The following is a 12,264-nucleotide window of genomic DNA, read 5'->3' on the forward strand; positions in this document are numbered from 1 at the left end:
GATAGGGAGAGGCTGGTCACACTGTGAGGACTGCTTCTCGGGTGATGGACTACCCCAGCTCAGGCTGTACAGTCCATTTGCTGTCGTTCAGTCACTCGGTCATGTCCAGCTCTTTGCAACCCCGTGGACTCCAGCATTCTAGCCTCCCCTGTCCCTCACTATCTTCCAGAGTTTTCTCAAATGCATGTGTATTAAGTCAGCGATGCCATCCAACCATCTCATCCTCTGTCGTCCCCTTCTCCTGCCTCCAATCTTTCCCAGCATCAGGGTCTTTTCCAATGAGTAGACTCTTCACATGAGGTGGTCAAAGTACTGGGGCTTCAGCTTCAGTCCTTCCAGTGAATATTCAGGGTTGATTTCCTTTAGGATTGACAGGGACATAGTTGACATCTTGTCACATCCTGTCTGACCCTCCCGTGGTCTGCTGTGGCCTAGTCATTCCCTCCGCCCAACTTGTAAGTTCCTGGAGGGCAGGCCAGGCCCTCTCCGGGTCCACACTCTGGTGCCTGTGGTGTTTCTGCCTGTCTGTCTTGATGTGTGTGTGTTCTAGGACGAATCTGTGCCACCGGTGTCTTTTCTGAAGATCCTGAAACTGAACAAGACAGAGTGGCCCTACTTAGTGGTGGGAACCCTGTGTGCCGTTGCCAATGGGGCGCTCCAGCCGGCCTTCTCGGTCATCTTCTCAGAAATGATAGCGGTGAGTGTGGAAACACCACTGGATGGCCTGAGTGAAATCACTCAACCACGAAATCAGTTCTCATGCCAACCCGGTCCACTCTGCAGTAAGGCAGCCTCCAATGAACCTAAGCCAAAGGCTTTAATTCTCTGTTGAGGAAAGCCGTGAGGCAAAAGAAAACGTCGGCCAGTTATGCTTTCAAGGAAATTGGAAACTGTAAGATCCCTGAAGAAGGAAATGGCAACCCATTCCAATAATCTTGCCTGGAGAATCCCATGGACAGAGGAGACTGGCAGGCTACAGTCCATGGGGTTGAAAGAGTCGGACACGACTTAGCGACTAACCCCCTCAAAAGATCCCTGAAGGAGGCATTCTGTTCACTCTCTTCATTCGGGTGAACTGGTGTCATGCTGTGATCCCCACCCTGCTTGTGGAGAGGAGATGCTCACCTCACAGGGTGGTTGGGTGGTGGGGATGGGGGAAGAGTTCACGTCTCAAGGGTTTAAGAGGCCAGGCTCTGGGCTCAGACTGGCCACGCCATTTAATTGCTGTGCTAAGTCGCTTCAGTCATGTCTGACTCTTTGCAGCCCTTGGAGCCCAGCAGGCCCCTCTGTCCATGGGATTCCCCAGGAAAGAATACTGGAGTAGGTTGCCATGCCCCCTCCAGGGCACCTTCCTGACCCAAGGATAGAACTTAGGTCTCTTACGTCTCCTGCCTCTTAAGTGGGTTCTTTGCCATTAGCGCCACGTGGGAAGCCCCAGCTGCTGTTCAAATGCTTCACCTTGTGGCACCTCAGCTGTTCATCTGTAAAATGAACCTACTCCTGGAATGGCTGATGATTAAGAGACGATAAAAACTATACTCCAATAAAAATTTTTAAAAAGAGAGATAAGTAACGATTAATATACAGAAAGCATTTAAGAGTGTCTACCTCAAAGTGAGTATTGAAAAGTGCTATCTACTACATCATTGTTCAGTAATCCATACAAGGCTTGGAGAGGCTGAGACACAGGAGGAAAACTCCTACAATCCAGTTGTTAAATTCCCTGAGGGATGTTTATCAGAAGTGATCAGAAATATCTAAGGCTCCATAAAATCCAACATTTATATTTTATGTCCTTAGTTAATCTCTAATGTTATTGGATAGAATTTTTGTTAGAGTTGAATTATTCCCCATCATATAAAGAATTTATTATGCTTCTGAATTGGAACGTTGGTCTACAATTAAGACCACAAATTAAAAAATAAATGAATTAGGGAGAACCCACCAACTGTTTTTACAGTACAGAATAAGGCAATCCCTGACTCTCTTGCAATTCAAAAACAGTGTGGGCTGTATTTATATGGGGGACCTCTCCTTGGTGTCAAATGGAGCTTTTGGAGATTGAGTAGAAAACAAAATAAACCAAGTCCTGCCCCTAAACAGTTTACTTTCTATTGGGACAGACGCATAACACACACACACAAAACAAGTATATTACATGTCACAGGATCGCAGGCATTTTAAAAGCACAGTCAGGCAGTGGAGGGGCCTGCAGTGGGGGTGCAGTTTCCTGCAGTTTGGTCAGGACAGACCTCTTTGGGCCGAGGGCCTGTGGGGTGGGGGGAGGCAGGTGAGGGGCGGAAGGAGTTCAGGCAGAGGGAGCAGCAGGTGCAGAAGAGGAGGAATAAACATGATGGTGTGCAGCCACACACATCCACGTGTAGTGCTCCAGCCATGGCAGTAACCACGCACAGTGAGTCCTCTACATACGAACCTTCAGGTTGTGAACTTGCAAAGATGCAAACTCACATGCCAGGTCCTGTATGCCAGCTGTTGCACTATGTACTTTACAGGGTTCTGTACTATAAGATTAAAAATATTTCCTTTATTTTTGTGTTCATTTTTTATGTATGCATTTGCGATAAGTATTAGAAACTTGTTTCTATGCAGCTGATCGTATTTGTTGGGGTATCTAGGCTAACTTTGTTGGATTTACAAAAAAAAAATTGGACTTACGAACCTGCTCTTGGAACTGAGCTCATTCATATGTAGGGCACTTACTGTGTTCCTCAAATTCATGGAGACAGGAAGTAGAATGGTGGGACTTGATGGCTAGGGGCAGGGTCGTGGAAGTCCCTGTTGAATGGGTCAGGATTTCATTATGGATGATGAAGACTTCTGGAAATGGATGGTGGCGAAGGTGGCACAACAGTCTGAATATCCTTAACACCACTGTGTAGTACACTTAAATATGTTACATATATTTCACCACAGTTAAAAAAAAAAACACATATTCAAAACCTAGTTTTTAAAATGGGATGCTCAAGCCATTGTTTCTGGGAGGAATATACAAGGTTCATGTAATCCAAGTGGGTATTTTAAATGTTCTCTTGTAGATTTTTGGACCAGGAGACGATGAAGTGAAGCAGCAGAAGTGCAACATGTTCTCATTGCTTTTCTTAGGCCTGGGAATTATTTCCTTTTTTACTTTCTTCCTTCAGGTAGGTATCTGTAATTTGATCTTCTTTATTGAGTCTATATTCAAGTAGAGAATATAGATTAATTATCTATTATATTTTCATTAATTATATGTTAATATAGATTAATTATTGATTAATCAAAGTCCAATAAAAGAAACAGGTTATCCAAACTTTAGCTTTGCTGCTGTATAGCACGGGGATCTCAGCTCGGTGCTCTGTGATGACCCAGAGGGGTGGGAAAGGGGTTGAGTAGGAGGGAGGCTCAAGAGGGAGGGGATATGTGTATCCTTGTATGTATACTTATAGCTGATTAATGCTGTTGTACAGCAGAAACTAACACAACATTGTAAAGCAATTATACTCAAATTTAAATGTTAAAAAAAATTTTAAAACCCTTAGCTTTGATTTGGAGTTTCCAAATCTTAGACTGAAATGAATTAGACTCAGTTGGCACAAGGCTCTTTGAGAGGGCAGAGTCCTAAGTAGTAGACATTGTGACTTCCCTGGGTGCTAAGTTACATCATGATACAGGTTGGCCCTCTGCAGACATTCATTGCCAATAAGAAAAGAGACTTTAATTCACAGGACAACATAAGTCCCATTTAAACGCAACAAGACATAAACTGAAAAAAATCAGTACAACAGCACTCTCTTTTTGAAACCGAAAGTGTTAGTTGCTCAGTTGTGTCTGACTCTTTGCAACCCCATGGACTGTGGCCCACCAAGTTCCTCTGTCCATGAGATCATCCAGGAAAGAATACTGGAGTGAGTAGTCATTCCCTACTCTGGGGGATCTTCCCGACCCTAGGATTGAATCTGGGTCTCCCGCATTGCAGGCAGATTCTTTACTATCTAAACCACCTTACTTTTTACATAATATCAAATAACTTCTCTGATCTTTTCCTCCTTAATTGATGAACTGTTTGAAAGAATGCACATTATATTGCATTTAGATATTTTAGATCTGGCGAAAATGAACTAGTAAACTCTGATTGTACTTGTCTACCTAGACTTTTACCAGTGGCTTTTTGTCTCTTTAACTCAGTGCCTTTCTAGTACAATCCATTAAGTCCACAAAATATTTCCTAGTCATGCCTAGTGTGTTTTTCTTTTGCAATTGTTGAGCCAGTGGTAAAAGTAAGCCAAGCTTTTTGTTTAGAGCGATTGCCTTGCTGGTGGCAACTCAGTGTCCAATGTAGCCACAAGCCCCAGTGTGTTAGGGAGTGGAGCTAGTTACAAACACGTGCTGCACCAACAGTGGACAGATGGCCGGCCCTTGAGCAATCTGCCAGCAAAGGTACTCGAGGAAATTGGCGAACTCTAGGCCTGGACTCCGGAGGCACTGACCACCCATCCTCTCAGCTTAGTGATATGTGCTCCCAAAGAGCACCCCACATGCTTCCACCAACACTCAACATGGCTGGGGACCCATCCCAGGGCCCCAGAAGCAAGCCCAACTGTGGACATCTGGGCTGCTCTCTATAATTAGAAAGAGGGACGTGTCTGGCAAGGATGCTGGGAGAAGACAAGTAGACTGACCATTGGCTGATCTGAGAGCAGGCAGAGCTGTGATGGGGAAGCAGCAAACTCACTTGGAGCCAGGACTAGAGACATCTGTCTACACCTGGGGTCCCCAGCCTCCAAGATCTAATGCTTGATGATCTGAGGTGAAGCTGATGTAATACTAATAGGAATAAAGTGCACAATAAATGTCATGCTCTTGAATCATCCCCAAACCATCTCCCCACCCCATCTGTCAAAAAATTGTCTTCCATGAAACTGGTCTCTGATGCCAAAAAGCTTGGGGACCAATTTTTGTTGTTTTTCAGCCACTCATTCGTGTCTGGCTCTCATGTCTGACTCTTTGCAACCCCATGGACTGCAGCATGTCAGGCCTCCCTGTCCTTCACTGTCTCCCAGAGTTTACTCAAACCCATGTCCATTGAGTCAGTGATGCCATCCAACCATCTCATCCTGCCCCCTCACCCCCTTCTCCTCCTGCCCTCAATCTTTCCCAGCATCAGAGTCTTTTCCAATGAGTCAGCTCTTCGCATCAGGTGGCCAAAGTATTGGAGCTTCAGCTTCAGCATCAGTCCTTCCAATGAATATTAAGGATGATTTCCTTTAGGATTGACTGGTTGGATCTCCTTGCAGTCCATGGGACTCTCAAGAGCCTTCTCCAGCAACATAAATCGAAAACCTCAATTCTTTGGCACTCAGCCTTCTTTATAGTCCAACTCTCACATCCATACATGACTACTGGAAAAACCATAGCTTTGACTAGATGGACCTTTGTTGGCAAAGTAATGTCTCTGCTTTTCAATATGCTCTGTACTACAGGAGCCAAAATGCATCTCAACATAGAATTTTGTTACTTGCATTGAAGACTGTTTTGCTTCAAGCAAAGAACACTCTGAAGGTTGTAATTAAGATAGTATTATTATGCAGATGACACCACCCTTATGGCAGAAAGTGAAGAGGAACTAAAAAGCCTCTGATGAAAATGAAAGAGGAGAGTAAAAAAGTTGGCTTAAATCTCAACATTCAGAAAACTAAGATCATGGCATCTGGTCCCATCACTTCATGGGAAATAGATGGGGAAACAGTGGAAACAGTATCAGACTTTATTTTTTTGGTCTTCAAAATCACTGCAGATGGTGATTTCAGTCATGAAATTAAAAGACACTTACTCCTTGGAAGGAAAGTTATGACCAACCTAGATAGCATATTCAAAAGCAGAGACATTACTTTGCCAACAAATGTCCATCTAGTCAAGGCTATGGTTTTTCCAGTGGTCATGTATGGATGTGAGAGTTGGACTAAAAAGAAAGCTGAGCGCCGAAGAATTGATGCTTTTGAACTGTGGTGTTGGAGAAGACTCTTGAGAGTCCCTTGAACTGCAAGGAGATCCAACCAGTCCATTCTAGAGGAGACTGGTCCTGGGTGTTCATTGGAAGGACTAAAGCTGAAACTCCAATACTTTGGCCACCTCATGCAAAGAGTTGAGGAAAAGACTCATGGAAAAGACTCTGATGCTGGGAGAGATTGGGGGCAGGAGGAGAAGGGGGTGACAGAGGATGAGATGGCTGGATGGCATCACCTACTTGACGGACGTGAGTCTGAGTGAACTCCGGGAGTTGGTGATGGACAGGGAAGCCTGGCGTGCTACGATTCATGGGGTAGCAAAGAGTCGGATATGACTGAGTGACTGAACTGAACTGATTCTCACTGAGATATTGTCCCTGAGAATTTTGAAAAGAAGTCTCTTTAGAATAGGTCAGAAGCCAATTTCTAAGACACATTTAAGGATTTTGGTCTTAGGATTCTATTGCATACCAATGATTTACCAGTATATGAATTTTTTATTTTCATTTTTTTATGGAAGTGGAGTTGATTTACAATGTTAATTTCTGCTGTACAGCAAAATGTTTCTGGTATACATATAAAAACATTTAAAAATATTCTTTTCCATTATGGTTTATCTTAGGATACTGAATATAGTTCTCTTTGCTGTATAGTAGGTCCTTGCTGTTTATTCCAGCTGTAATAGCATACCTCTAGCAGCACATGAATTTGAAGTTGGGACTTTGAGTTAGTATCTGATCACAGACTTTGTTATTTGAATAGTTGAGTCACATATAAATATAGAATTCCTTGTGAATACACATACTTGTGTCAGAATGCTTGTGATGATTAAGAGAGACAAGAGGCTTTCTTCTTGCCCAGGGCTTCACGTTTGGGAAGGCTGGTGAGATTCTCACCACGAGGCTTCGGTTGATGGCTTTTAAAGCGATGCTGAGACAGGTAGGTGTGTGCACCGGAGCAGCTTCTTCCTTTCCTTTCGAGCCTCGCTGTGCTGCCCTCTGTGCCGTGGCCCCGGGTGTTTGTGCAGGAACTGGTCAGATCCCCGCTAGCTGCTCTAGTCCTTCAGTATCCAAAGACCTCTTAGGGTTTTCATGGGAATAGGCTTAGCTAATGTAATAAATAGGGGCTAGTATGTCCTGACTTTGGGGGCTTATTTTGCAACTCCCTCTATCCACATGGATACTCTCACTTCAAGGATCTGTCTCTGTTTTCTGGATTCTGTGCAGGCCCTGAGGAGTCACTTGAGACTCCAGGATGCCTTTCAACAAAGGCAACAGTGGTTGGCAGGGGTTCTGCCCAACAGTTGACATGACTTACTATGGGCGTCACCAAATGTTGACCATTGAGTTTTGTTGAGCTCTTCTTCCATGTTAATTCACCTGTTGGTTCACTCAAGTGTCGCTCACTATGTACCAGATGGTGTGCTGGTCTTTGGGACTATCACATGCATTGTCGGCCCTGTCGGGAGGGTGACAGCTTAGTGCAGGACTTTGTGGGAAGATGTGCAAGCATGAATTCTCTATTTTATAGAGAAGGCTTAAGAGAGGGCCAGAATACTATCCATGTAGTCGACAGGAATTGATGACACTCCGGTTCACAGGAGGGCACAGGGCTTGTATCATATTTTGTGTAAGACTTTTTTCAGTGTCTTTTAAACTGTTTCTATGTAGGGAAAATTGTTTTATATGAAACTAAAAGATTCTGTGGATGAAGGGCATATAATGAAAATCACATCTAAGACTTTAAATTTTTAGAATTTATTTATTTATTTATTTTTGGTGGCACCGAGTCTTCATTGCTGTGCAGGCTTTTCTCTAGTTGCTGCAAGAGGGGCCTACTCTGTACACCACGGGCTTCTCATGTTGCAGTGCACAGACTCTGGGGCACACACGGGCTTCAGTAGTTGTGACTCCCAGACTCCAGAGCACGGGCTCGATAGTTGAGGTGTGCATGCTTCACTTGACCCATGGCATGTGGGATCTTCTTGGACCAGGGATCAAACTCATCTCCTACATTGGAAGGTAGACTCTTTACCACTGAGCCACCAGGGAGGCCCTAAGACAGACTCTTTAATCCTTGCTTCAAATAAACAAAACTAAGCATGGTGAGAAACCAGGGCTGATGATCTCATGCCTAGAATTTACAAGAAAGAGCCACGTCCAGCCCAGCTCCACCACCCTTTGTGAGAGGAGTGGCCCCATCAGGGAGCGGGTGTTGGGAGCACAGGCTGTGAGCAGTGGGTGGATGGACCCGCAGGCACCACGGTCTCAGGTGAAGCTGGTAGCGAGCTTGGTTGCAATCTGGATAAGCCCTGCCCCCATTGCTGTGCTTTCCGGGCACAGATGGGAGGGGTCCTGTGGGCTCCCAGTGTGTGCTCAGGGCAGGGACCCAGGCTCCCCATCACATGGGAGGTCTCACCTAAACTCCAACACCCAAGTTCAGAGTGGGTACTTCCTCAGCATTGAGAGTTTGAGCTGTTTCATCCGATTTTTCTCTGCTTGTTTTAATCTGGAACTAATTTAAAGGTGTGTTGTGTGCCTTAGGACATGAGCTGGTTTGATGATCATAAAAACAGTACTGGTGCACTTTCTACAAGACTTGCGATGGATGCCTCCCAAGTCCAAGGGGTATGTAGACCTCATTCTACTACTGGTTTTCTTTAACTTGGTTTGGGATAAACATATGGCATAGCTGCCACTGTTAAGCTGCCTCAGCTGCAAATAACAGAAAACTCAAACTTGCCTGAACAACAAAGAGGAAGGTTAGACTTCAAGGCTGATGGATCCATTGGCTCGCAAGTGTCCACAAGGACCCAGGACTCTGTCTGTTGACTCTGAGCAGCTTTCAGTCCTCAGAATTGGCTTCACCCTGAGGCTCCTTCCCTTGTGGCCACAAGGTAGCTTCTGGGAGCAACTGGAGCTATAAGCTTCCTTGTTTTCCATCCAGTGAAAGAGAAGGCATACGTGGACCTCAACCACCAAACGAACACCCTTCCTTTAAATCTAATTTAGATTAATTTGGGTTACATACCCAACCCTGAACCAATAACTGGCTCAAGAGGGTGCTGCCTTCTCCCTGGCTTTCGCCCCCAGCCTTGGAGCTGAGGCCTGTTACACAAAGCTCATTGCTTCTGCACAATGCAAGATGTCACCTATGATGTCCCTATGACATCCCTCATTTTCTGATTGGTGGAAACAGTACTTCATCTTTATGGAGGCTTTCCAGGGGATGGTCTCTTAGGATCTGTACCCTTTGCAACTGATGGTCTCTTGGAGCTCATGAACCTCCCTCTTATACATGTGAAGCAAACAGGCTTTAAAATGACCAGAGTGTCCGAGGTGTATTTCCTCTTTAAACATTGCCTTCAGGAAAAAGTGTATGTACCCCATAGCCTCTCCCCAAAGCAGAGCAGTGATGACTTGGTTCTGTGATGCTGAATTCATGTGGTCAGGAAAGGAGTGAGAGTTGAAAGGCACAGAGAGAGAATAACCTGCAGAGCCTCCCAAGTGATGCATGAGACTACTTTGGGAACCTGATGCAAAGAGCCAACTCATTAGATGCTGGATAAGATTAAGCACAGGAGGAGAAGGGGGTGATAGAGGACTAGATGGTTGCGTGGCATCATAGACTCGATAGACATGAGTATGAGCAAATTCTGGGAGATAGTAAACGACAGGGAAGCCTGGCATGCTGCAGTCCATGGGGCCACAAGAGTTGGACACGACTGAGCGACTAAACAATAACAATCTTGGGTTTATTGTAATGAAAGAGAGCAAATGTTAGCACAGGCATAAATCCCTGTCTCATGGTTTTGAATCAGGAGGCTGAAGGCTGTAGCTCACAGGTCTGAAACTTAAAATACAGCTCCCTCTCTTCTTTTGCTCATCCAGGCCACTGGGACCAGGTTGGCTCTGATTGCACAGAATACAGCTAACCTTGGAACTGGTATTATCATAGCATTCATCTACGGTTGGCAATTAACCCTTTTGCTGTTATCGGTTGTTCCAATTATTGCTGTATCAGGAATTGTTGAAATGAAATTGCTGGCTGGAAATGCCAAAAGAGATAAAAAGGAACTGGAAACTGCTGGAAAGGTGGGTCAAATAAGGCTTCAGCTGATATAAGTATGGTTGTTAAGACATGGGTTTTATTTGATTGATTTGTTACAACATGCGTGTTTTGATAATGTTAGTGCTCTCCACAACTAATGGTGGTCAACACTGAAGATGAAATATCTTACTGTGTCAATGCCTAGAACTTGAAAATGGGATAATTAATGTAAAACTTTTAGCGTATAGAAAGTGCTATATTCAGAAAATTTCTGAGTTTTCAGAGTTCGTTTTACGTTTTACTTTGTACACTGATGCCACTGTTAGGACAAAGGTTACCCCTGTTTTACAGATGAAGAGTCCTTAAAGAAGAGAAATATAAGTGTATTGTTCTAAGTAGACAGTCCTGTTCTTGGTTGTGATTTCTGTAGTTAAGCTAGGCAGCCACCAGAGGGCAGTAATGCTCAGATTTGTAATGGCAATTGGGTACATGCTTAAACTTGGACCTTACTTTGAGCCACTTATTGTTCTAATTATTTATATTTCCCAACTCATCCTCACAAGAATCCTATGAGTCGAGTACTAATGTTCTGCCAGTTTTACAAATGCAGAACTCAAGAATGAAACAAGTTAAAGGCATGGCTGGGATTCAAGTCCTGGTCTACTTCAAAGTTCTTTACTATATAGCCTCTTCATATGGGTTTAAATGTGTCTAAACCTACATTTTATTTACACATACATGTATTTAAATGTAAGCGTAGACAACAATCAGGAATTTTTTTACCCTTACTTATGTAAACATTATGCTACATTGAAACATTAAGAGGTGAAGAAATAGTGAAAATTGTGATGTAGTTTCTATAGCACAGCATTTGCAAAACCTTTTCACAGACAATACTGCCTAGGCCTTAATACAGTTATAGTTACTCGAGGTGGGGCAGATAGCATGCCTCGCTCATGGGGAAGAAGAGCAGTCAGCATGATTCCCAGCCTTCAGCTCTCAGGTATCCAGAATCCTGGAAGACCCTCTTGGCTGCTGGCCGTGCCTCCTTTATGGCGTCATTTCCTTGTTTCGTTTGTCACCACTAAACACCACCCCATAGTGCTTGTCTCCTTTCTCCTGAACCCTACTGCTTTTCACATTTCAGAAGGGAAATTGTCAGTAGGTAAAATGAACATCATTTTTTCTTAGACCAGTTACATGGAAGAAAACATCTTGAATCTGGTTAATAGAGCCTTACTTCTGTAAAAATGGCTAATGACATTGAGAGTTGCCAGAGTTTTCTGGCAGGAGCAGGGCTGTTAGAACGGAACAGCTCGGCAAACAAAACGCCACCCTTGATCATCCGTCCTGGCCTTGTAACCGCTCATTATATCATACTGGAGAAGATCCCCCACTTCTCTGGCCTTCAGTTTTCACTTATGTAACGTGAGAAATTGTACCAGATAATGTCACAGGTTCCTTTCAGCTACTACTCTGTTGTTTCAGGGATAAGAGGATGAACAACTCACATTGACCAGTCTGAAATACTTTTAGTAGCTACTTTAACCTAATAATGTTTTTTTTGTTGTTGTTATTTTTTTAATGAGAGGTTAGAAATTGTAAATGTTAATTATCAGCAATTCAATCATATTTCAATTCGGTTTACTCTGTCAACTCCTGATTAACCCAAAATGAGGGTTAGAAAGGTCTTGGAATTTCTGCCCCCACCCCTGCCTTCTGCTCTTCTGCCACATCACTGGTTTGTTTTTTTTTAAGTTTTCATTGACCTGTGTGCAGATTAGTCATGGTTCAGGAACATGGGGACTTGGGATAATTTCCCATTTTCATTTTCCAGAAAAGGCTTAGCAATGAGGGTGTTGGTTGCTGGACTGGGAAGAGGGGAAGGAGGCTGTTTAGTCACCCTCTTGACTCAGGCTCTGCCTGCTGACTGAGATAAGGGGCCTACTGAACCAGCATGAATCCTCGAACCACTTAATCCAGGGACCAGAAAATGAGAAGTTGAGTGAAAATCCTAACATCTAGTTTCTCCTTGTGTAAATTACAAAGCAGGGAAAGTAGAAGAGCATAATGGGTTAAGAGCAGGGACTTGGCATCAAACAGCCTGGTAGGGAATCCTGTCCCACCTACTCATGAACTCTGGAGCCTTAGGCAAGTCACTTCTGTGCTCTGTGCCTTGGCTCCTCACCTGTGCAAACAGGAATAAGAA

General features: G+C 44.0%; 1 protein-coding gene across 9 annotated transcripts in view; it reads left to right on the forward strand.

Moving 5' to 3' along the window:
* Positions 1-12,264, forward strand: part of LOC109557314 (phosphatidylcholine translocator ABCB4) — a 201,519-nt gene that overhangs the window by 173,225 nt on the left and 16,030 nt on the right. For all 9 annotated transcript variants that reach the window (XM_070787625.1, XM_070787632.1, XM_070787626.1 and 6 more), the window contains 5 exons: positions 551-697; positions 3,057-3,161; positions 6,867-6,944; positions 8,549-8,632; positions 9,896-10,099. In XM_070787625.1, the coding sequence (XP_070643726.1) occupies positions 551-697; positions 3,057-3,161; positions 6,867-6,944; positions 8,549-8,632; positions 9,896-10,099 (618 nt within the window). The remainder of the gene's footprint in view (positions 1-550; positions 698-3,056; positions 3,162-6,866; positions 6,945-8,548; positions 8,633-9,895; positions 10,100-12,264) is intronic.

Source organism: Bos indicus, chromosome 4, assembly GCF_029378745.1.
Source record: "Bos indicus isolate NIAB-ARS_2022 breed Sahiwal x Tharparkar chromosome 4, NIAB-ARS_B.indTharparkar_mat_pri_1.0, whole genome shotgun sequence".
Taxonomy (NCBI): Eukaryota; Metazoa; Chordata; class Mammalia; order Artiodactyla; family Bovidae; genus Bos; species Bos indicus.